The 27,031-nt window shown below is 38.3% G+C and overlaps 1 protein-coding gene across 1 annotated transcript in view; it reads left to right on the forward strand.

The window, feature by feature from the left end:
• LOC122814951 (estradiol 17 beta-dehydrogenase 5-like) overlaps nt 1-27,031 on the forward strand; it is a 171,754-nt gene that overhangs the window by 88,507 nt on the left and 56,216 nt on the right. Inside the window, exon 4 of the mRNA XM_044087209.1 lies at nt 24,344-24,420. Within this exon, the coding sequence (XP_043943144.1) occupies nt 24,344-24,420 (77 nt within the window). The remainder of the gene's footprint in view (nt 1-24,343; nt 24,421-27,031) is intronic.

Below are 27,031 nucleotides of genomic sequence, written 5' to 3' on the forward strand. Positions count from 1 at the left end.
AACCAGGATCGAAACACTAAAGGTGGAGGAGTGTCCATATTCACCAGGTTAGTTGCCCAACACAATGCATCTGAAATTCTCCAGGTGCAACTAATATTAGATAAGACTGCAGTACAAATTGTAGCTTGCTACAGATCCCCCACCATGCCCCAGGATTCACACTACACCTTTCTAAACATACTGGAAAATATTAATATACAACCAAACACCCTAATACTGGGTGATTTAAACTACCCTGCCATTAACTGGGAAAACTTGTGTGCCAACACCTTTGCCCAACGGTTCTTGGAGTTCATAAATTCCAATGCCCTGGATCAGCTAATCCATAGTCCCACCAGGGGCTCTAATATCCTAGACCTGGTAATTACCAACATGGGAAATCGATGCTCCATACCTATGGTCACCCCCTCGTTAGTCAGACCATAAGCTAATCACTCTTAACATCCACATCCCACCCCCTAGTAAGGAAACCTCCAAAAAAAACTTCTCTAAAGCCAACTTCATGCTACTCAAGTCAGAAGTTACAAACTTCATGACACCCATGCAGACGGGAACTGAAGGGTCGACCGCTGAGTCCTACACTAAGGCACTGTACGAGCACATCCACTCATGCATGAATCGTGCCATCCCAAATAGAACCAAGATGCTCTCCCATAAAAAAAAAAAAAAAAAAAAAGGGGGGAAGCCAATCTGGTGGTCCCCTGCCATAAACTTTACAACAAAAGGAAGAAACTGTTGCAGAAAAGAGGAAAATCCCAGGATGCAAAAAACTCCCTTACCAGCCTCAGTAAGAAGCTGAGATCCCTCATAAAATCCTCCAAATCTAGTTACAAAAATAAAATTGCCAAAGATTCCAAAGACAACCACAAGGTATTCTATAACTGTCAAGGATCTAAATGGCGATGCTCAGATCTGCATTAAATATACTGATCCCAAGAATATTGCCAATATCCTGGCAGATCGATTCAATGACAACTTTACCCCCTCTCACCCCCTAAATGGCTCATCTCAATACCGTAAGATTGCCAGATTCCAGTATTAACGGCCACACAGGTAAAAAACGCACTCCAAAGCTAAGAATACAGCATCCATGGGACCAGGTGACATCTCAGGCTGTGTACTACATGAACTACAAAATGAACTGGCACCTCACCTTAGTGTCATGTTTAATCATACCCTCACCTCAGGCTTTGTGCCCACTGAGTGGCGCATAGCTACAGTTCTCCCACTCCACAAGGGGGGATCCACCTTGGATCCTGGGAACTACCACCCCATCAGTCTGACGAGCCTGATCTGTAAGGCCATGGAATGTATTATTATGGAACTTATAAACATAGACATTGGCAACCTTAAAACACTGGACCCCACCCAGTTTGGGTCCGTGAAGGGCCGATCCTGTCTCCTGAACCTGATTGACTTCTTCAAATCAGTCTCCAGAGCTGTGGACGAGGGTAAGGCAGTCCACACAGCCTATCTGGACCTCGCCAAGGCCTTTGACACCATCCCCCACTCTGAAATCATAGATAAACTTACTAAGCTGGGCATTAATCCCTACGTCACTCAATGGATTGCCAGCTGGCTTACTGAAAGAACCCACACTGTAAAAATAGCTGACTCCAAATCCAGCTCCAGACAAGTGGAGTACCTCAGGGTTCAGTCCTGGGACCTCTCTTGTTTGGCATCTACTTCTCTGAAGTACAGGCCAACACTAAGGGACTCCGGCTAACAAAATTTGCAGATGACTGCAAACTGGGAGCCATTATTGAATCCCCAAATGATGTGGATACTCTACAAAAGGGCCTTCCAGAAACAGATGCTTGGTGCCAGAGCCATGGGCTCAATGCCAAGAAATGTATAGTTATCCCCTTTGGGGAAAAAAACATGTACCCGTGAATTACCACATAGGTGGCAGTACAATAAACACCGAAAGTGTGATAAGAGACTTAGGGACACAGGTGGACAGTGGTCTCACCTTCAGTAACCACATCGCCACAACAGTCAGGAAATCTATGTGGCACACCTCATCACTAAGGGCTTTTCATCCCACTGTACTCATCCCTCATTAGACCCATTATAGAATACAATGCCCCATTTGGTATGTACCTCTCAAGACATCTGCAACAACTGGAATGGCTGCAGAAATACCTCACTAAAAGAATCACAGGCCTAAAGCAGATGCCCTATGCTGACCGCCTTAAACTCCAGCTATACTCTGTCACATATAGTCTACTCTGAGGCGATCTCTGTTTAGCATACAAGGCCATGTCAAACCCAGAGCTGTTGGACATGCTACACTTAAAGAAATCCCAATCCCTCAGAGCCACACGCTCCAGGGATCTAAACCTTGTCATTACAATAAACAAAACATGCTGGAGGGATAGATTCCTGAACCAGAGACTCCCCGGACTCTGGAATAGACTGCCCATACATGTCAAGCAGACCACCTCTTTGGCCCTCTTCAAAAGGAGCCTTGATGATTGGATGACAGAAAGGAAATTCACCCCGGGGATCACGTCAGTTGCCCTGCTAGACAGGGGTCCAGGGAAGTAAATAGTATGGGAAGAAATAGCCAGGGAATTGTTATGGCTAGGCTTATATAGGCCCTAGGGCCGATAGCCTAGTACCAACCTATGAACCTAAAAATAGCTCTGAAGTAAAGATGAACACTGACTAACAAACCAAATCCCTAAAAAGCCTCTGGCTCATGAAACAATTTCACTTTAAGCCTCCCCGTGCATTTCCCAACTCAGGCTGACTAGGCTACTTACTACTGCCACAAGAATAACATAATGAAGCAGAAATTGTTCCAAAATCACCAAAAACACCAATGGCATTAATTGTGTGTGCACTTTTCTGGAATTAGTTTTGCAAAACATTTTTGTTTGTTTTGAACAATATTTTTTATCAAAGGCTGGCTATAGGATCCACAGTGCCTCCAATTTATGCAAATGTGGTACATGGTGAATGAGAAGACACTTGTTTATATTCAGTTAATTATTTTTAAGAGCAAGTTTTCTACCTGTATTTTATAGACCCCTTTCATGTGTGAGGGGAACATGAAACGAGTTTACTTAATTAGTAAGTTTGAATCAACTACTGATTTAAGATATACTTGAAATGCTAGGTACTTGTTTATAAATGATTGATAAACAAGAAGTCCTAAATGCTTTGAGATCTAACATTTATAAGAAGGAAACCTTTATCATTGCTTATTTGCACTTTAATAGTACACCTCCTATGTTTTCAAATTCTGATTGTAAGGTTATCAAGGTTGACATAAATAGGATTTTTCGGTACTTGCGTATTGTCGCAACCACATTTGCAACATGCGATAAATCTTTGACTCAAAGTATGTCTGTTAACTGTAAAAGGTTGCTGTAAAGTGTTACTTGCTGTTGTGGGATATCTGTAATTGGTTAGGAAGAGGAATAAGGGGAACATTTCTGTTTGTATGTAGAGTCCTTTACCGACATCAGGTCATGAATATTGCGATCGACATGCCTACTCCTTGTCAATGCGGTCAAGAATGATGGTTATTTTATTGAAGAACATGTTGTTGAATGTGTACTACTATAAGTGGGAAACTTCATACAGCAAATGAAGTATGGGGAAAAATTAACACATGGCACTTGCAATCATGGCAGTAAATTAAAGTTTGTACATTGCAACTGTAAGCAAGAAAGCATACATTCACACACCTTTCCTGGATCAGAAACCCTGCATTCCTAGTTCTGATCTTACCAAAGGTAAGCTACTGAGAAGTGTACAGGGTGAGTTTTGGTTGGCAATAATCATGACAAGTACATTTGCCTGTAAGGAGTAGTAAGCAACACATTTCACAGGCTTTGAAAAGTGGTGAGTCTCTTGTTCAGATCATGGTGAATTGGAATTTCTCGTAACATTTACGACTACTATAAAGCAGCAGTCATGAGTTTACTTCGGCCAAGGGCAGTACCTGCAAACAGGAAATTTGCAATGTTTCCTGTTCGTATGTGCAAAACAGTGTGACCCAAAACTGGTTAACAGTTTACAGTACCCTTCTTCCATTAACAGACATAGTTTTGCGGAAAACAGTGTAAACTATGCCACCTCCGAGAAGTGGTTGCGATAATATGCAAGTACCGATTTTTTCTTTCTGGGGAAAAACACTTAGATTTCACATTCCTTAAAGAAAGTTACTTTGAGACCTTAATCAGCTTAGTAAGGAAGGAAGTTGTGGATATCAAAAATACCAAGTTCTGAGTGATGCTAAGTGGCTGTTGGGAATGCTGAGAAGGCTTTGACAGTTATTCTATTGAGGCAAGTATGATTGGTAATTACATTGTAGAGACTTGGAATGTTTAAGTAATGAGGTTTTTAAACAAGCAACATCTTTATTAAATTATCACTTATGCTGCAGGCAGTCATACATTTATATAAATGAAAACAAATCATATTGACATAATCACAGCTGCAAACATTATGCATCACTTGTAATCTACCCAATCATTCATTCAAGCATTACATAGCTCATTCAAGTCCTGCCTTCATTCTTCCCCTGTATGATTGTTCCCACAATTCCTCTTTTTCCCATGCAATTTGATCCTACTGTTTTTAAAGATCCCAGTTCCATTTGTTATCTCCATTACTATAGTCAGTTGGTTTAAACTCTGATTTCCATTTTCTAGCAATTGCATTTTTGGCAGCCACCATAATTAGAATCATTAAGGCCTTACTATGTCTAGGCAATTCTGATTCTGTATCATAACTCAAAGTAATTTCCCTAGTTGCAATTTGCTTACCAGGTATCTCTGACAGAGTAGTCTGCAGGGAATCTTTAGCCAACTAATTATACTCCCAGAAAATATTTTCCCATTTACCTCTTTCTTCCCCATCACACCTCCAACATTTGCTGTCTACCTGAGGAAAACTTTTTTTGGAGTCTACGTGGGGTATAAAAATCTGTGTAAGTACTTCCAAGCAAAAATCCTAACTTCTAGATTTTGTTGCATATTTGGGAGACATACATATATCCCCCAATTGTTTGTGAATTGCTTATCCAGTCTCTCTTCCCAATCCTTTCTAACATCCTCTGATTCTTACAATTACAGTGTAATATTTTATAAGCTCCGATTTCTTTTTAATGGTAGCTTCTGTTTTAGATTCCATTAAAAACTCTACCAGTGCTGATCTTTCATTTAGAACCCCCCATTTTTCTCTTTGCCTATACTGTATCAATCTCTAACCTGCAGTCCAAATTCTTGGTGTCTTCCCATTCTTTTTACCTTTCCCTCTAGTTATTTGCTCCTAATACCTTGGTTCCTTTGCAGTTTTCTCCAATAAGTTCCAGACCTGTCTAACCTATTGTCTGTATCCCTAATTGCAGTCATCCCTGTCAGGAGACTCTCCTTTCTCCATTCCCGTATTGGCTTGGTTCTTGCAACACTTTCTGCTACTTTATGAATATAATATTCTGTATTATTTTCCTTAAAGATCTGCATTCAAAATCCTGCGCTCCCCTCCCTGTTCATCATCATCCCTTTCCACTTTGAATTATAGTTTTCTGCTTGTGTTCTATATGGGAGCCTTAACTGTGTAGCTCTGAAATACCCCTTGAAAGTGGCCAGTCCCAATCTGCATTGTTCTATTGGAAGACTCTGCTTGTTCACTTGACCCTTACCAACTTCCCCTCCCAGATAAAATCTTTCAGCTCTTTATTAATTGCCATCCACAACTTCTCTGGTCGATAAAAATATGCCTGACCTGTGTACAAGACTAAAGGGACTAAAACATTTTAACTGCTTGTATCTTGCTATCCATATCCATATAACAGAGCTTCAAATGTCTTAGTTTTTGTAGTCTTTTCCCACATATTCTTAGGTGCCACACTGGTATCATTTTTAATCTACACCCCTAAATACTTAATTTTATTATGTCCCCATAAATATGGATAATGTTGATCCAATTCATGTGTGGGTACATAATTTACCACTCCTGCCTTTGTTTTAACTTCATTAATTTTGTGTCTTGAAAACAGTTTGAACGATCTCCATTTTCAACAGCACTGTAATGTTCTTTTCTGGTTTTGTGTGGTATGAAATATCTGCAAATACAGCCAGCTTTTCTTGACTACCATACTAATTATATCCATGCTTTTGAGTCCCTTATTTTCTTTGCCAGTGGTTCTAAATATAATGCAAATAACAAAGGGGAAAGAGGACACCCCTGCTTGATTCATCTGCTCTTGCAGAAATTATCAGAGATGAACCCACCCACTTAATTTTCACCTCTGATCCCTCATATATCCTCCTAATCAACATTATAATTTTATCAGGGAATGCAAATGCTTCCATTGCCCTGCCCAAAGTCCCAGTTTACTCTGTCAAATGCTTTCACTGCATCAAGACCCACCAGTCAAGTTTAATTTTGGCACCACATTACCGATGATGAGATGTGTTAACTGCAGTCAGTATCTATATATGAGTGGCAGCCTACATATGAGGGTTTACAATCTGAGACTGGTATAGTTGTGATTGTACAACCTTTGGTATTTAGTATTTTGCACTCGCTGTAACTGTTGTTGTACGTAAAATGGAAAGGACCCTCTCCAAATGGATTTATGAACATTATTATGACAGCAAGCGAGGCTGAGAAAAATGCTTTGTTGCAACCTACTCAAGTTTGTCCAAATTCAGGAATTTTTTATTGACTATATTGGAGAGTTTTCAAAAATCCAACGGGTGGCTCATGGGAGACCTTAAATGAATATAAAGAGCTAGAGTGGCAACTTAGGCTTAATGCCCGTATTGTGCCTGGGTTGAATGATGTATGCATTTAGTAGTGTTTTTAAACTCTGGGCTGCAAAATAAGATTTTTCATCTTTGAAAGATGGGAAGGACTAAAGTATTAAATTATATTACTGTTCAGTAGTTTTTATATTTGTATTACTTTAAGCAGATTGCCATATAATTTTTTAAATTATTAATCTGATGAATGATTGCGTTTTGTTTAAAGATTATTTATATGGTTTTGCTGTTTAATGTATACAGGAAAATGAATTGAAATATGTGGTTACCAAACTGGGGACATATGGTGAAATGGTTTTGTTTTTCCTAAGGTTTTTAATCATTTTTTTTTAATTTGTTAATGAATCGTAACATGACTTGCTTGTGACACTTTAAATGGGTGCATTATTCTGTTAAATTGTTCTGAAGAAGTCTTAAGATAGATTTGGGATGACACGATGAACATTTTTTATTTAATAAACCATTCCTAGTTTTCCTTAAGAGACTGGTGAAATTTCATGGTATAAATAGGAATTTCATGGCATAAATAGGAATAAGCTTTATCTCCAAGTTATTGGGTGAATTGTGGTTAGGTAAACAAAAGAGACACTGAAACTCACTTAGGATCATAGGAAGTTACTAGGCTATTGTCCATGAGGCCCTTATTAGCCTAGCCAAGAGTTTAGCCTATGTTTAGACAAGTCTGTACCCAAAGCCCCTGTCCAGCAGGGACATGGGTGGAATCCTAGGGGTGTATTTTCTGTTTCCCATCCAGTTATCCAGATTGCTCTTGAAATGGGACAATGAGGTACTCTGCTTGACGTGGACAAGGGAGTCTGTTCCATAAATCTGTCCTGCCAACAAGTCCTATCGATGTCACATACCAGGTCGAGGGTGTGGGTTACTCGAGTGGAGCTTGACTTGCAGATATGCAGTAGTCCCATCAAAGCAGGGTCTGAGATTACTTTTTATGCCAGACAGCAGTCACCTCTGAGGGGTCTGTATGAAACTGAGTATAGGGACAGGGCTTTTAGTCCATCTGTGTAGGGTAGATCTTTGAGGTCCTGGATTCTTTTGGTGAGGAACCTCTCTGGTCTCTCCAGCTGCTGCATGTGTTTTGTAAGGTACATGCCAAAGGGGACATTCTACTCAATAATTGGCCTTGTAAGGGAAGAGTACAGGGATGTTATGACGTCCTTGTCCCTGGATGAGATTTGCTGTATATCTTTTAAAAAGTTATTGATGCAAGTTAGAATGGCCAATTTTTTTTTTTTTTTTTTTGGGGGGGGGGGGGTCTACTACAGATTTCAAAAGTGTTGTCTACTAAATCTTAAAGCCTAATAAGGAGGAAGAGTTTTGACTAAAGAAATGGAAACTATCCTGGGATTGAGTTGTGTGAAGATAACAGGCCAGGCATTAGATTACTTATTAGCTGGGGTAATGGAACGAAAAGAGGTTGCATTGGACACCGTTGATGCAGTAGATTATGATTGCATAATATGGGGCTTGTGAAGGTGATCTGAAGGGTGAGTATGCTCTATGTTGGTGTAAGGCCTGTGTTAATTGGTGAGGGGGGGTAATCGTTATCTTAATATTGGTGAGAGGGGGTAATCGTTATCTTAATATTGTTTGGTGCAATAATAGTTTTGTTTCCATGTCCTTTTTATGCACACTGCTTGTCAGCCATAAGCTGGCAGACACTCTAGCCAGACCATTCCTTTCTAGTGTGAGAGAGTTGGCCACAAAAGCCATTATACAGTAGCCCTCTTTGATGACATAGAGGATGAAACCCTGATTATAGCCCTGTTGACCTGAGTTGGATTAGCAGCTCGGGCAGTTGACCGAGCTGGCAGGGAGGATAAGCAATGCACATCATGGGGAGAAGGTTGTATGCTGATGAGGGCATCTTTCTCATTTAACTCTGGTAGAGTCTGGGACTTAAAGCGATTGCCAAGCTCAGTATGTGGGTAGGCTAAGGAGGTGTGGCTGTTCTTGGGACCAGGGCAGGAATGTATTCACAGTCCACACCTGACTTTCTTCCTAGTCTGTTAACTCACTTGAGCCTAAAACATCTTTTTTGTATACTTCCAGCTCACACCCATACCTCCTTATGGCTTCCAGAACTTTTTTGGGTTTGGCTTCTTTATCTAAGTGACTTACCAGCTAGTAATAGGCAGTATTAGAAAGGGCAAGGAGTTATTAACAAAATGACAATAAGATTGTTAGTGTAGGATATCCTGCAGGGGAGAAATTAATCTTTGCCTCTTATTCATATTTTCATATTTATGTTCATAATTTCATAACTGAAAGATCTACATTTTATTGAGGTGCACTTTGTGAAACACCAATGTGGGAAACAGGGCAATTCACTGAAAATGCTGGTTTATATCACACTATTCCAAAAACCTTCATAATTTGTTAATTATGAAAATAAGCAACATTTCCATAGGTGCTTAATACTTCAAAAACCAACTGACTAGCAAACTGTTGAATAACATTAAGTGAAACCTTAGATGTTGAAGAAAACAGTCTAATATTTGCAATGTAAGTTGCAAGTCTTCAGAGATATCCGGTATTTGAATCGCTAATTATACAATTAAATCTATGACCTGTTCATTCCTCAACAATTGGGTTTGGGTCCTTCCCTCAGATCCAACTTGGCCATTATTTTCAGCTTGCGGCCACTAGCAATCTCTCTCTCACTCTATATATATATATATATATATATATATATATATATATATATATATATATATATATATATATATATATATATATATATATATATATATATATATATATATAGATATATATATATATATATATATATATATAATGTGTGTGTATATATGTATATATATATATATATATATATATATGTATATGTGTGTGTGTGTGTGTGTATAAATATATATATATATATATATATATATATATATATATATATATGCACACATACACACACACCTGGGAAAGAAGGCTGGCACAGGTTTACTAGCTAAGCCCCTTTTCCCCAGACTATAATATAGTTATTACTACCACCAGCCAACTCCGTATCTGCTACTTTAAGGCCCTTAAAGGGTGTCCAGTCTTACTATTTAATATTAATACAAATGGTAGTTTGACCAAAGAGCAAGGCCATCAGAAGTAGCCTTCACAGTGTTACCAAGTAAATATGCAAGTACTTTCAAAACTTAAATATCTCTAGACAGATCAGCTGCAATAAAAGTTTTAACAATATTTAATAACAAAATAACAAGAAAATACTCTGTATATATTCATGGTGACATCAGAGTTCAAAACCACATGAAATATTTAAAACATTGCAGGACAGTCTCAAAGAAAGATATCTAAACTGAGCTGTACTATATTCTTGACTGGATCTAAGAGAATTACTATACCCTAGTTAAGAGCAAGGCACATGTGGTGAATGGTTCTTGGTTGTCAGGTCAAAGACAGAATACAGAATTCTGTCTCTGAGACTTCTTAAATTAATATCTCAAATATTACTGCTGCGATAGGTTGCAAAGTGACATCATTTCTTGTCATTTGACTCTATCCGAGGTGAAACCCCCCACTGTTTGATGCTAACAGTATTTAGCATCTGTCTGAAAATGCATAGACTTCAGATCTTTGGCAGATGCTGGAAGTCGAACTATTACATCCCCTCACATTTCAGCACTATTATTTCACCTTAGAGACAATACAGAAAGCTCCCTAGTTTGACATTGTGTCTCCTTACTGCAAAGATATCATCTTTTATTGCATAGCCATAAAGTCATTTAATTTCAGCTATTTTTCTGAAGTTAACTTCCTGTATTCCAGTTTCCATTGTTAAAATATATACGTTTAAACAGTTACAATAGTGTGTACATTTCTGTTCTCTTCCAGCAGGGCACACTGTGGATACATCTTTAAGCTCAGTACTTTACAAAATATTTTGGGCGGCCACGGTGATGCAGCAGTTAGCGTTGCCACCTCACAGCAAGAGGTTCTCCAGTTTGATCCTCAGCTGGAGTGCCTTCTGTGCGGAGTCTGCATAGTCCTCCCTGTGGTCACATGGGTTTCCTCCCAAATCCCAAAGACATGTTGTAGGTGGATTGGACACTCTAAATTGGGCCTAGGTGTGTGTGTGTGTGCCTTCTGTGGAGGGTTGGGCACTGGACTGGCAACTCGACACCGTAAAAGTCTACTGCCAATCATGAGTGGACAGGTGATCCACTGTGGTGACCCCTGACCAGGAAAAGCTGAAAGAAGACTTCACAAAATACTTTACATGTCTGTACAGACCAGTTTGATATACACATGACACAGTTCTAATACAGTTGCAACAGAAGCATCTTATATAATTTATTTATTTTACATTTGTTTACCGGGTTAGTCCAACTGGATACATATCCATTTTCAGCAGAGACCCGGGGAGAAAAGCTCCACAGTACAAAAGGCTTTGAGTTACATTTCAATGATTTCATAATCACATGGTAAGGTAATCAAAAGTTTAAACATATCAGTTACAAGAAAGTTCATGGAGAAAAAACATCTACATAAATAAAAACAAGATTTAGGTTTGCATTACATAGTAAAAATTCTGGATAACATAGTAAGAAGAGACATCAAGTTAAAACTTAGCTATAATTTGAGTAATTCATGTAGTATGTGAATTAGTGAAGACATAGGTTCCCTGGACAATATTAAAGATTATTTTATAGGCTCCAAGAGATGGGTAAAGATTTATCGAATACCATGCTCATAGGGATTAATAAATAGAAGGGTGTTACAGTGAACTAGAGATCATATAACATAGTTTAGCAGGGCAGTAGTGGAATAAGAGAGAAAAGAGATGGCATCGGGAAATAACATGGAGGGTATTGGGATTTTTAGGACTAGTCTGGTTTGGTACAGGAACATAGCCAATGAGCTTTTAGGAAAGATTTGAGGTTACTTTTGAACTGGCTAAGGGAGGTAGTTAGTCTTAGGTCGTTAGGAAGGGAGTTCCATAGTTTTCCGATGGAATTAGCATAAAGAGCATCCCCACCTAAGTTATTAGATTTGATAGTTTGTACTAGTTCACTATTGGAGGATCGAAGGCAGCTGAGATTAGAATAGGGGGTAAAAAGTTTGTTCATTGAGGGGGTTTTGTGTGGTTCCTTGATTATTTTAAATGCTTCAGTAAGTTGGTTAAGTTTAAGAAGATTGGGGAGTTCTAACCAGGCGAGTTTTTTTAGGTTTAGGCAGTGATGAGTATGGTACGGTTCTTCTGTTACGAATTTGGCAATATGGTTATAAGTCATAGAGAGTTTGTTGAGCTCAGTTTTATTGAGGAAGGAGAATACTGGGGAGGCATACAGTAGGGTGGAGAGAAGATGTGTACGTGCAATGGTTAGTTTGGTAGTAGGGGTTAGAAAGTTTTTAATTCTATACATAGAACCTAGTTTCTTGTTTACAGTTTTTATAGTTTGACTGATGTGCATATCAAATTTGAGCTTGTGATCAATAGTGACTCCTAGTAGTTTGGCATTTGTGACAGGCTCTATGATGGTACCATTAGTGGACTGAACATGGAAGGTCATATTATTAGTAAGTGGAGGGTGTTGTCCTAAGGAAGTGGCTGAGGTGGGGAAAATTAGTAGTAGCTTGGTTTTTGTTGGATTCAAGATCAGTTTCTTCTCTATGAACCATGTTTCAACTGCAGCAAAGCAGTTTTGGGTAATTACTTGGAGATTATGGAGGGAGGCGTCGGAGCAGATCAGTGTGGAGTCATCTGCATATTGAATGCAGGTTGCATTAGGGATGACTGAATAGAGATAGTTTATGAATACAGAAAAAAGAAGGGGACCAAGTATAGAGCCTTGGGGAACTCCTATGGTGTTAGGTAGTAATTGAGATAGCTTGCTTTGCCACTGGACAGCTTGTTGTCTACCTGAAAGGTAGGCATCAAACCAGCTTAGGGCTGAGTAGTCTAGGTGAAGGGTTTCCAGGGTGTGGAGCAGTGATTGGTGATTAACCATGTCAAAAGCTTTTGACAGGTCCAGAAAGAGAGCAGAGGTAATTAGTTTATTATTACGGTTGCAGTTGACTGAGTCAACAAAGGAGAGGAGGGCAGTGGTTGTACTGTGATGGGGGCGAAAGCCATGTTGAGTGTTAGACAAAAGATTATTTAGAGTAAGATAGTGCAGGAGTTGCTTGTGAACACACCTTTCCATTATTTTTGCTATTGGGGACATTATTGCTATAGGTCTAAAATTTGATATTTCTGTGGAGGAGCCACCCTTGTGAAGTGGGATGACATATGATATTTTCCACATAGAGGGGATTTTAGACTCTGTTATGCTTCTATTTATCAGAATGGAGATAGGGTAGGCTATAACATCTGATGCTATTTGTAAGTATTCAGCTGGGAGTCGATCGGCCGATAAGCTGGATGGTTTAAGTTTCTTCAGTAGGGAGCTAATGTAGGAGGTGGATATTGGATGAAGGTTAAAGGCAAGTGGAGATTTACCAATAGCATTGGTTGTGGAGGGGGTAGGATTAGTTATGGAAGGTGTGGAGGAAGGTAACTTGCAGGCTAGGGACTGGATGGTCTCGAGTTAAACATATTAGCTATTTCTTCCGGATCTTTACCAGTAAGTTTAATGGGGGTAGGAGTAGAGGGTTTCCCAGAGTGAAGAAGGTTGTTAAAACCTGCCGAAAACTTTTTTGGGTTATTCTGATGTTTGTCCTGGACGTGACAGTAATAGTTCTTTTTATCTTGGGTGATATCTGACTTGTAGAATTTCTTAGCTGCTGAAATTTAATACGATCTAAGGGCACTTTCGTGGATCGCCACTTTTCCCATGCTTGGTCTCTAAGCTTAATTTTTGATTTTGTTTCCTTAGTTAGCCATGGTGCTATGCGAATCTTTGATCTTATAAGGCGGTTTGGTGCATGGGAGTCCAGTATTTTTAGAAATGTGTCGTTGAAATAACCCACACTCTCATCTAGGGGAAGTGACTTTAGCATGGACCAGTTACAGGATTTAAGTTCTTCTAGGAAAAGTGCTGGAAGAAATTTCTTCTTATTTCTAACAAGTCTATATATCGGAGGTCTTGTGATCACCATTTTGTCCTTCCTTATGTATGTGACTAGGTGGTCGCTGAGATCATTGGGGAGGGTACCTGTGGTATAGTTATGTGTATCTTTATTGGTAAGAATCCAGTCGATGGTGCTTTCTTTTTGCTTAGTATTACCAATTCTTGTAGGGGAAGTAATGTTTTGGGAAAAGCCATATAGGTTAATGGGTAGGGGATTAGTATGGTCAGAGAATTGTGTCCAGTCTATGTCGACGTCTCCCAGTATGATGGTCTCTTGGGGGTAGTTTAGGGTTAACCAATTTAGGGTTACTTCCAAGGTTTCTAAGTTTTTCCCTGGAGGAATGTAAACTACAATGAGATTAATGGTCTTATGTTTATTTAGGCATATTTGTAGGGCAATTAGCTCCATATTAGAGTCCTTGGGAGGTTGTAATGGGTTCAAAATGATATTCAGAGTATTTCTAAACATTACCGCTATTCCACCACCCTTTTTTTTTAAACGATCAACCCTCAACATATTAAACCCAGGTGGGAGTATCTCTTCATCCTTTGTGGATGGTTTAAGCCATGTTTCAGTTAGGCACATAATGTCTGGGAGATGCATGGCTAATAATGCATGAAGATTCTGAACCTTGTTATTTATACTTCTTAGATTAAGATGAAACATAAGGAGAGTGCTGGAAGATTTTGAAGCTAATTTTGAGGAAGTGGAATCAAGATTGGTAATTGGGTCTGGGTTGGGGTGTATATCCCCATCTTTGGCAATACATTTTTTCAGTCGGTCTATTAGTCTTAGTAGTTTAAAAAGTATCTTTAGACCATGTTTAGTAGTGGTTACTTTGGGGTATCGTTGAGTTAAGTACTCATTTTTAAATCGTGTTGATATTCACAAATGACATATAATTATTTACAAAATTCCATATAGCTGTGCTGGCAGTATCTCCCTTTGTCACAATGAGTACATAACATTTTTTTTTCATATCATCTCAAACATCCACTTGGAATTTTTTTTTCATGTGAAAACTTATGTCTGGTTAACAAAAATGCTCTAACAACATATGTCTAGGTTGTATAGTTTTCAAGATATGAAAATTTGCTTGTGAAAGTTTAGAAAAAAATAATTTGGGGTTTGTGTGCATTTATAATTCCGTGAAAGACTATGAATGCACTGACTTACACTATAAAGAATACCTCTCTGAGCTAACATTGCTGTTTGTATAGTTTTAATAGCTTTTATTCACAAAATATTTAAACACATTTTCCTTATGCTTCTTACGTTCATTTTTCAGCAAATGCTGTAGAGTGCAAGATGTGCATAGGCTGCTAGAAGTGTGACATTCCATACCAAATAGGTGTTGAGTTAAGTGTAACATCAACTTGATGGAGATTAAGATGTAGAAAAGCCAAGTTGCCACCGTATTTGATACTGCTGCTGGCTGGTATCGCCACTTAGTGTCTCTGTCCATGACTGCTGCTAATAGCCTTCAGCGTCATTGACTGCCTTTTAGTAGTACATCTTTAAGCACATTATTCTCAACTTACTATTTGTATCGCCCACGGGTTATTTCAGCTGTAGGATAATAATGGGAATTTCCACAAGATTGGTTTACCATAACATAATGTAACTACTTGGATTTAAAGATCATGTCTAAATGTGTGAAACCGCCTTTGTTTTTTTATGTAAAAAACAAAGGTAGTTTCCCATCATTTTGTAAATAAAATTATTTTAAAAATAGCTTCTGAATGTGGAAGTCTAAAACCACACAGCCATTATTTATGGCTTTAATATTTATGGGTGGGCAAGACGTGCTTATGTCACTTTGGGTGTTCAGCTGTAATTATGCTGGGTTAGCGTAGAGTAATTGTGTATTAGTTAAGTAATTGCCAAACTGTTAAATTATCGGTTTGGCAAAAAAAATATTTTTTTTTCCAAACTATTATAATTTAAATGTAGATTTTTTTTTTAAATGCAGCAAAATTAATTTGAAGAAATGTGTCCACATGCGTAAAGATGCATACAAACACTTTGTGAGAAAGGGAAAGTTTTAACTTTATCTTTAATCTATAAAATAAAAAAATGCCAGTTTTATACCTCCAGAAGGTGTTTCCTTTAAATCACCAAGACATTATTGCCTTGTAAAACTTGAGTAGTTTTATGTTTTTGTTGGTTGTTGGGGGGGGGGGGGTGTTTCACAGAACTGTGCGTGTTCCATTGATTGTGGATTTTCTAAAAGCTAAGTGTGACTGAGTGATTTTTTGAGTGAGCAATAGATAACACTGCTATAAAACAAGTGAAATGTGTAATTTTATAGCAAGTCTGAGTTCACTAATGTTTGTGTGTGTGACTAGTATATTCAAGGTCACTGCAGCTGAGTTGTGTCCCTCTTCTCCAGGTTACAGCAACTTTAGAGTTTGTCTGCACAGGGTTTTTACCTTCTCCCTTTCGCATATTTTATTTATACTGTAGTATAAGATGTGGGGAAAACAATTTTCAGAATTTGATAACAGGATGTAGTATAGTTATTAAATTTCAGTTTATTTGGAGCAAACGGTGCTGTAGGTCTTCTTTGGTGTTACCTGGCTAAGTATTTTCTTTTTTTTTTCCCCTGATATGTCTTATTTTGATTCATTTTTTATCATTTTCTATGATTTAAAAAGGCAGAGTTAGAAATGTATATTAGAAGATTGGGGGCAATGATCTATGTATGCATAGAGAGAACTGACAGCACTGACATTTTAATGGAAGCAGTTTAACAGGAAGGCTGTCATTTCTTAGTTTTTCAAACTAATTGGTAGCTAAAAAGTTACTTATGAATAAGCTCTCTTATTTTGTTGCTTTTTTTCATAAGCAAAGTGTAAAAGTCAGATTCTGGGAAGCGAGGGTGGCCTGGCAGTGTAAGGCTTCATTCAGCAACATGGCTAGGAGCTCAGGGGGAGGTGCAGTTAAGCCAGCAGGGCAGACCCCTTCCCTGTAAAATGCAAGATTTGATTAGCTGCAGCTGGGGAGTACACTGATAATACAAATGGCTTTTTTGTCTTTGGGGGAAACTAAGTGCTGTCTAGACAATCTAATAGGTTTGACCTTCATGCGGAGTGCAAGCTTGAGCTCTTTAATGGATTAAAAGAGGAGTGGCCAAAAAGTTTTAATCCATGCTTTTAACAGAGAATGAGTCAAATCAAAAGTGGATAAAAGTATGTACAGTAGCAGGAGAACATTTTGTTGGTTTTAAGCTCGTGTAAAAGTGAAGTAAGATCACTGAAGATGGTAGAATAGCGAAACAAGAATTAGCTAAGTTAGATTAATCAAAGTATAAATGTGATAAGCAGTACCCCTCCGGTCTTGGTACTTGGTCCTCTCCTTGTAGGCATTTACTTCTCAGATCTGTAAGGAGAGAGTCGAGACTTATGGCTATTAAAGTTTGCAGATCACTGCAAAATGGGGGTTGTCAAATCACCCTCTTGACACCCAAACCCTCCAGAATGAATTTGCCTTAATAAACTCTGCTTAAACAAAATGCAAAAATAATAGTATTGTTAGTTTTGATAGACACCCCCTTCTCTCATCCATACTGTATAGACAAGACACCACTATAAAACAAAAATGTAGTTATGGACTAAGGAACTTTCCTTGCTTTTGACTATCTTGATAGTGGTCATCAGGAATCCTTTTATTTAACACTGCTAATTGCCAAAACAAATATCATCCTGGTCTAACGAAGTCATTCCCTTGTAATCAGCATCAATCAGACTACTTGTACCCCCTTTGCTGAACATATTGCTAAATGTATCAAACATTTTTTAGAAAGACACCAAAGGTTCTTAACCAAAAAAATCACAAGCCTTAAGTCCATAAGCTATCCCTCTTCTCTTTATCTTACGGGTTTCTATGAGGCGACCTCTGTTGCATATGAAGGTGTGACTTAATGGGCCATGTTTAATTGAGAGGTGTTTTTTTCTCTACAGGAATGAAAGAAGACATCTGAGTTATGACACTCACATTAAATGGTATGGTTGGTACTAATTTTTATCGAGGCCAAGTGCTGTCTTGATTTCAGGTCACCACTGCAGTACTCTTAAGAAAGGGGTTTCAAGTAGTAAATGGTCTTTTAATGGTGTAATTCAGGTATGTCTCTGTGATGCCCCTGCACTGGCCCAGTAATCAAGGAGTCTCAGTCCTCACTCCTGGCAACAGCTAGGGGATGTACACACTGAGAGGATAAATACATGCACAGTAAAGTGCAATTTCCCTTAAGAGCACACAGAGACCATAGTAGTCAGTCTGGGACTGTTTTCTCCCTCTTTCTCCAGATCCCCAATTAGACTCCCCACTGGCACAGCTATAGGGTTGAGATCTCAGCTGAGTGGCCATGCCAAAACCTCCAGCACCCTCTGTCCCAACCAGTGCTTAGTGTCCCTGTCCAAGTAGCTCACACACACACACAAACACACACTGAGGTTTGATTTGTATGCAAACACCTGGGGAAGGCTGGCACAGGTTTATTAGCTATGACCCTTTCTGCCCAGACTATAAGGTAGTTTCCACTGCCACCAGCCACTACTTATCAGGTACTTTTAAGGCCCTTAACAAAGGGTATCCAATTCTACTGTGTAATGTTACTATAAATCCAAATGGTAGTCTGACCAAGACATGCAAGGCTATTTAGGAGTGGCCTGTACAGTATCACCAAATACACATGCAAGTACTCTTGAGTTTAAATATGTCTCACAACTATCAGCCACAAATACAGGTTTAAATATAGTTAATGATAAATAATAAAACACAGTACTCAGTAAATCAACAGTAATTTCAGAGTTCGAAATCACAGAAAAAAAATTATAAAACATTGCAGGGCAGTCTCAAATACAGAAAACATCTAAACTAATCTTTACTATATTCCTATCTATATCTAAAAGAGATACTATTACCTAAATCTTACTTACAGCAAGGCAAGTAGAGATAGTGGATGTTTCCAGGTTACAGACAAAATACAAAATACCCATTCTCTGAGAGAGTTCTTAAATTAATATCCAATATTACTGCTGTGTTAGCTTGGATGACATCATTTTTTTTCACCTGATTTTTAGTTCCCATTCTAAACCCCCAGTGTACAACATTTTGCATTCCTGTGTGTAAAATGCATAGCCTTTGGATGTTTGCTCACAGCTGTGCAGCTGCTAGGAAGTTGTATAGCAATAAAACATTTCTGCATCTTAAACCTAGTAATTACTTCTTTTTCAAGACGATACAAAAAACTTCCAGCTCTAGAAATTGTCTGCTTCTGCACTGAAACTGAGAGATAGCATCTCTTGTTTATGGCCAAGCTATAAAGTAACTTATCCTCAACTACTACTAAGTTTTGCAAGCTAATTTTCTGTGTTCCAAAAGGGTATGCTGTGGTTACATCCTTGAAGCTCAGTACTGTACAAACCCTGTTCAGCATATACTTCTGTATAAATCATATCAATATTCACAAATGACATAGAATTATTTACAAAATTCCAGATAGCTGGGATGGCAGTGTCGCAGTCTCACCTAAGGTACTAAGAAGTAATGTTTTTGTAGTCTTTGGCTAAAAGATAGGCCTTGAAGTCGCCTTGAAGTCCTCCAATCCTTTTTGAGGAATCTCTGCATCATCTCCAGCTGTGCTAGATGGTGTGTAAGGTTACAGAACATCATGCAGTGTTTTATAACTCTTCTAAAAGCTGTTTACAGGAGAAGTTACCTGTCTCAAATAACTGTTAACCTCAAAGAAAATCAATTGAGTACCTCCTTATACTTATTATGCTCCTTATGCTTCGAGGATCTTGACCACTATAGGTATCCAGTGAAAAGTCATCTCCTCCCTGTATAGGTATCCAGTGAAAAGTCATCTCCTCCAAGGACTACATGGTCTTTTAGTGTTTTATCTTTTAAGTTTCCCATCAAAAGTATATAAAGCCAACTATGAGCTATGCCAAATGGCTCAGTGTTGTATTTCCTGGTATTTAAGGCAAGGTTTGGCAAGCTAGATAATGGATCCAGTTTTGAAATCTGAGATGATGAAGCCAAAAAGGAGTGGCCCAAGAATGACATGTTAAGGGAATCCTGGTGACAGGTAATGATGAGTTTAGGATTCCTCCTGTCCTTAACTGTTTGTGACCATATAGACAACCGAGTACCAAACAAATATTTCATTTACCTTTAGATCTCTGCATGACACTCTTATGGGGTATAACATCAAACACTTTAGCAAACTGAAGTAAGATGTGTAAACTTTTATCCAGAATGGTAGAGGGGCTGTAATGGTAGAGATGCTGTTGAATATGCTTGAGGTTAAACATGCAAAATTAATATTTGGCAAAACCATACTAAGTTAGGTTTTAGAGAAGGTGGCTTACCATGTCTGACTGAAAAAGTTTCATGGCTATTCTCCATAACCTTGCTTAATGTGCTTGTTGGGCTGATAGGTCTGTAATTATTGAAATCAGTGGAAGGGCCTTCTTTGGGGATTGGAATTACTGCAGTAACCTGCTTCTAGACATCAGGGAAATTGCCACCATTTTATGCTAGACTAATTGTGAATAAGGAGGTATACTGGTCTATATTTGATCAAATTAGGCTGTCTGGTATCTTATCTAGTTCTCTGCACTGCACAAAATAAAACAACCTGTAAGAAAAATGTTTTATTCAGTAAGCACTTTCATTTCCAGAGAGAGAAATGTTCATCTTAATTGAATCTGGCGTGAAAATTAACTGCCTTATCTATCACCAAAAACTTGAAACAAGATGTATTCTCATATAAAGATGCTTCTAAGTACAAATTGGTTGTTTATTTAGCTCTGTGTATCATACCAAGTGTTTTATGTTGGCAAAACAACCAGTGAATTAAATCTGTGCATGTATTTATACACAGTGGAGACATGAGACAAAAGGCATGCAGTTTCCAGGCATCATCTTGTATGCTGAAGATTAATTGGATTGGAGGGAGGAGTTGTGTCTTTGGCTTTTCCCGGTTAGGGGTCGCCACAGCAGAACTCTGGTCCACTAATGATTGGCAGTATATTTTTACGTGTTGGCTTGCCGGGTCTAACGCACAACCTTCAACGAAGGAATGCCTATGCACGCATGTCGCCACACAGAAGATGCTCTAACTGAGAATCGAATGGGCAATGTCTAACTGTGAGGTGCTACCACAGCACCACCACCGCAGTATTGCTGGCAAATGAGACTGGATGCCTGTACTTCTCTCTGATAAAGAAAATTATCAAAAAGAGGAAATTGCATTATTAATTGTCAGTTGACTTTATTTTGTATTTAAATGAACTGGTAATTTTTCAGTGTTAATCTGACGAAGCCACTTTGGAGACTAAAGTTCTTATTGAATTAAACATTTTTTTCCTTAAAGGTCATTTTATTTTATCGTCATTTTATTTTATCCTCTCTAGTTCCACATACCTCTCAACTGTACAGATTTTCGCAGAATGTTCAGATTTTTGCCTCATATTTCTGGATTGTTCCTTATAAAAATTGTGTTTTTTGACAAATCACTGGGATGATTTAAGGATTAAAATCAATACATAATGACAATCATTTGAGTTTCAGACTTGTATATCCTTTAAAAAATGTATGGTAACACAAATCCTGTTATTCTAGCAACTTTCTAAGTTTATAAGAGCATTATTTAAAATGTGTCCCTATTTTTGGGCCATTGTACCCCCATTTTGTCAGGTTTTGTCCAGGTGTTGCATGGAGGAGTGGATGGGGTTCTTCTGTGTGGTCTGACATTTTCCCAAAATCTATATCAGCTATGTATTGGTTGTATCTTTTAATTCTGTTGTGATGCCGTTTTTCTCCAGCATGGAACATTTTTGCTTCTTTCCTTTAATTAGCAGAACTGAAGATTACTGAAGACTTTTTAGTGAATATATTTTGAATGGAGTTTATCTTAACACTGGGCTAAGTAAAGTTTGCAGGAGTTTTATTGTGTTTTCCTTTGACCTGAAAATTGAAGTTCTTTGTGAGATCACTCCTTTTCTTCTACATTTATACATTTGTCTACTGTGCAAACTCACTAGTGACTTTGACAGCAGTCATCTCATAATCAAGCTCAACTGTCAGCAGGAATTCAATAAAGTAAGGGTTTACAGTTATGCTACTTGTTTCCAAACTTGGTTATTGGGATCTGTCTTTGAGAACGGCAAAAGATGCTCGCCAGCAAATAGCATTTTTGATATACTTTTTTTACATTGTTACTCAATTGTTACTTGATGTGTGAATTGAATTGGGGTCTCATTTGCATACTTTAGGTAATGTGTTAAGTTACTAATTTGTGAGTTACATTTGTTGCCTTTTAATCTAGTGTCCATTGTTTTAAATACATCTTTATTTCACCTTTGCATGATTGTGTTTCACACTTATTCATTTAAATCAAGTATTTATGTAAAATGATGATTAAATTGCTTCAATGCTTGCTGGTGTATTGGCTGATGTATTCAATCTCTCCCTTGCATGAGCTACAATTCCCACTTGTTTTAAGGCAACCACTATTATTCCATTGCAGAAAAAGGGCAAAACCAACTGCTTGAATGACTATTGATCAGTTGTGCTGACTCCTAGTGATGAATTGCTTTGAGAGCATCACTGAGTCATATTCAGTCAGTTATACCTGATACAATGGGTCCCCTGCAGTTTGCATACAGACTGAATAAGTCGACAGGGGATGCAGTCAGTACAACATTGCATACTGTTCTTACTCATTTGGAGAATGACTGTTGTCGTCTATTGCTGCTAATGTTGGCCTTCAGTACTGTGCTGCTAACAAAGCTCATAAATAAGCCGTCCATACTTGGTGTGCCGCCAACACTTTGCAACTGGGTCTTGAATTTTTTTTTTTTTTTTACAGGCAGACCACAGCCAGTTAGGCTGGAGAAAATAACATTTCTGAAACAATAATACAGGAATTCCACAAGGCTGTGTGCAGAGTCAAATGCTGTACACCCTCTTCACTTATGATTGTGCTGCTTCTCAACATGACACCAGTATTGTCAAATTTGCAGATGATACAACAGTCACTAGTCTGATCTCTGGGGGTGATGATTCAGCATATAGGAGGGAAGTGAAGAACCTTGTGAAGTGGTGTCAGAACAATAATATCTTCTACCAGCAAAATGAATGATGATTATTGATACATGGAGGAATAGAGGGCAGCACTTACCATTATATATTGGTGAGTGTGAGGCAGAAAAAGTTGCTACATTTAAATTCCTCTGTATTAACTTTCCTGAGGACCTTACCTGGACTCATAACATCACAGACCTGGTAGGGAAAAGCCAGCAGCTACTGTATTTTCTGAGAACGCTGATGAAGTTTTTGGCATGCCCCAAACCATCCTCAGCAACTTCTAAAGATGTACAATTGAGAGCATTCTCTCCCACTCTTACAGTATGGTTCAGGAATAGTACAGTATGAGATTGCAAGGCTCTGCAGCGAGTAATAAAAACTGCACAAAACAGTAACACTCCCTGCATTGGAGGACATCTACACCAAGAGTTTTTAGGAGGGCTCAAAACATTATCATGGACACTACTCACCCACAGCACAAACTTTTTATGCTGCTACTATAAGAGCATAGTGGCCAAAACAACCAGGCTGAAAGTTTTATACCTCAAGCTTGTAGACTGTTAAAACTCGCATACTACCTCTCCCTCCAGTATTGTAGGTTGGTTCACATTTGGAGGGATAAGGGATACAAGCTTTTTTTTTTACACAAATGCACTCTCTTGCACAGTTAAATACATTTGCTGATATTGATATTTATATTGTCTATTTGCTGTCTTAGATTACTTCTTGTTAATTGTCTTTTTATATGCTGCTGGAGGATTTGCAGAATAAAAATTTTGTTTTACTTCATAACGCAGTTTCTAGTACATATGATAGAATTGAACTGAAAATGTTGGCCACTCATCCTGAAAATAATTGTATTTAACATTTGTTAACCGGGAAAGTCCGACTTGGAACAAAGCCAATTTTCAGCGGAGGCCCGGGGAGAAATGCTCCAGATGCATGTCTTTGTAATGTGTGAGGAAATCCACATGAGTGCAGGGAGGACATGCAGACTCCACACAGAAGGCACCCCAGCCAAGAAGCGAACCGGAGAACCTCTTGCTGTGAGGCGACAATGCTACTGCTGCACCACTGCACTGTCCAGATGATGAAGAAAATACATATTTCACTGGTATTATTAATAAGTGAAGCAGATCAGGGTAAAAACTGCCCCCTTTCCTTTACCTTTAATGTAAAAGAATGCTAATGATTTTGCTGAAGGTAGTAATAATTTAATAGATTAGTAAACATAAATTGTTACAAAACTTCTGAGAAAATGTCTACCTTTAGGTCTCAAAATTTATGCAGAAGATAAAGATGCCATTAATTTGTTTATTTCAGTACAGAATTGTTGTCTTAAAGAAATCCTGTTAATCATTCTTGTTGGCAACAATATTTAGACATTTAAATTTACTTTTCTTTTTTAGGTATTTGACTTTACATTAGCTGAAGAGGATATGAATCTAATCAATAATATCCCTATAAAGACTCGCTATATAAACATGTAAGTAACTTAACCATTTAATTTCCCCACTGTGTACTAAAGTGTGCACGTTAACATATGGGTTTGATTGCATAAACTTTGATTACTGCTTAGTGATTGATATGTCGTGCATGAGTAAACTTCTGATACCATTTAAATGGGGGCTTTCATAGTTATTGATGTTGGAGGAGCTATATCAGTCCTTAACCTGTGGCTCTTATTGAGTCAAGGGGGGTTTCTGAGTTTACATGGGTAAGGGTTCATGACACTGTGTAAGGTTAACCAACCTGGAGATAAGATTCTCAGTTGTAATGATTGCACATAACCATCCTTAACATGTAGAACAAGCATTTGCTGAAAAATCTTTCTTCAAAGTGAGATGATTCCATGCAAGGATAGGCCTTAGTGCAGGTCACCTATATTATCTTGTGACTCTAAAGTAATTACTTGGAGACAGGGTTTGTGGTACGATGACACCATTAATCTGCTGCAAAACAAGTAAAGTAAAACAAGATGGAGCTGTTCTGCTTGTTCAGGACTGGACACTGCATCACCCCATACTCTTGTTGAATTCTACTTCCAGGCTGTGTCATAGTCCTGCTTGGATGTGCTACAAGGATGAAAAATTGCATTTCCTTGCAACATACCTGGCAAGCTTTCAGTGTAAGAGTATTTGCTCTGAAAACATAATGCAAACCTAAGTAACTCTTAGGATAAGCTATCTGCTATTTAGCATTATAGGATGCTTAGATATAAGCACTTAGAGCAAACACCAGGTAAAAGCCAGAGAACCAGTCCTGGATGAGGACTCTAGCGGCAAAGACCACTGCAGACAGTGGGAGGACGTGCAGACTCCACACAAAGGAAAATTAATAAAGGAACACTTGTTTGGCAACAGCCCTATCTTTTGTACCTGTATGCAGCTCTTAATTTATAAAAATGTATCCCATTTTTATTTTGTTCAGGTTAGAGCACTGATGAAGGACTAATTGCAGGCTTAGACTGGGTTGTAAGCAACATGTGAGCAAAGCAGAATGAATACAACATAATTACAATGTAAGTCAGATATAAAGTATGTCATGCAGTTTTGTCAGGTCTGTATAAAATATCTGCAATGTAGCTTGGCATAGTATAGTGAAACTTTATACAAATGGTGCTCATAAGAGCAGAGAAGAGTCATGATAATGGTCAGATTGCAATGCAGTGTCTTAGACCTGAGAGAGAGGGTGTAGGGTATTCAGATTTTGAAAGGTATTGTCCTGTATTTTGACATTTTGTTGACCTTGAGATAGGATTTGTAACGTAACAGAATGAATGCAATGCATACAAAATTATACATTTCTGTAGTTCGAGAAGCCAGGCATTTTTTTTTACTTGGTCAAGCCAGAAATGAGCCAGTGGTTTGGCTCGACTCTTCAGAATAAAGCAAATACCAAAGCAATATATTTGCCAGTGAATGAGCGGGAAATGGCTGATAAGTTGAATGCCTTAAGTAATTTTGATGCATCACATTAATGATGAAAGGATATTTGTTGCTCTCAAATGTAATGAAATGTATTGTTTGCTTCAAAGGTTTGTGTCTGGTAAAAGTAAACAGCTGTCACATTTGCTCAACTGATACTGCACAGAATTACTGATGAGTACACAATCTAAACACGTGTTCTTTAATATTGGTGAGCTCATGTAATGTGTTTTTTTTTTCCAGAAAGAGGAAAAGGAAAGGACTTACTCCCATTTACATAAATGGTTGCATAGGTACACAACCATGCCAGACTACCTCATGCAGTGTGAAAGTGCTGTAGATATAAAAGTCAAGAACATAGCCAAGAAGCGTGTTTTAATGAAACTTGTAATTCGAAAAGAAGATGATTTGAAATGCATAGCTTGCAAGGAAGGATGTGTTAAGGTCACAAAAAGATTACAGCACAATTTGTTACATTAATCTAATTCAGAACCCATTTTGGTGAAAATCTTGACTGAGGGATATGTTGCTGAGCACATCTCAAACAAAATCTTTATACTCTCTGAAATTAGCATAAAGTTTTATGATGTCTCAGTCATATCCAGCTTGTGTGTGCAAGACTTGGACACTTAAGAATTTTACTTTGAGCGCGAAGCTTGTAAGGTGAATCTTGGCATCCATGGTGAGAACACCTAAGGATTATGACTGATAAGACTTGAGCATAATTCTTTGTATTCATAGAGCTTTATCTACTCCATGCACTACCAGGTATAGAAAAAAGTATAAGAATATGAAGTGTTTTACTGGCTTTCAGAGCCTTTGAAAACTGATAAAACGCTAGCCTTCTCACACAGACAGCAGGTAGAAATGAACTGCTTTTAAAACATGTTAAATACTTCTGCACACTTTACTTCTGCACACTTTGTTTAGAAGTTGCATTGCAAGCTGTTTTATCTTCTGCTGTTCTTTTCTGGCAGGCACTGCTGCTGTCAATCTTGAGTGCAAGACCTGAACTTAACTGTTGTTAGGGGTGCTTAACAAAAGATCTGATGTCGTCTTCATTTGCTCTTCAACCTCCAGGTTGCGGATCCAAGCATCGGATCCGACTCAGCCGTATACCAAAGCTGTAGGCTTTAACATCTGAGCTCCTCCACATCCCCCAGCTCTTGT

This window comes from Protopterus annectens, chromosome 11.part0, assembly GCF_019279795.1.
Source record: "Protopterus annectens isolate FY-2018-M chromosome 11.part0, PAN1.0, whole genome shotgun sequence".
Taxonomy (NCBI): Eukaryota; Metazoa; Chordata; order Ceratodontiformes; family Protopteridae; genus Protopterus; species Protopterus annectens.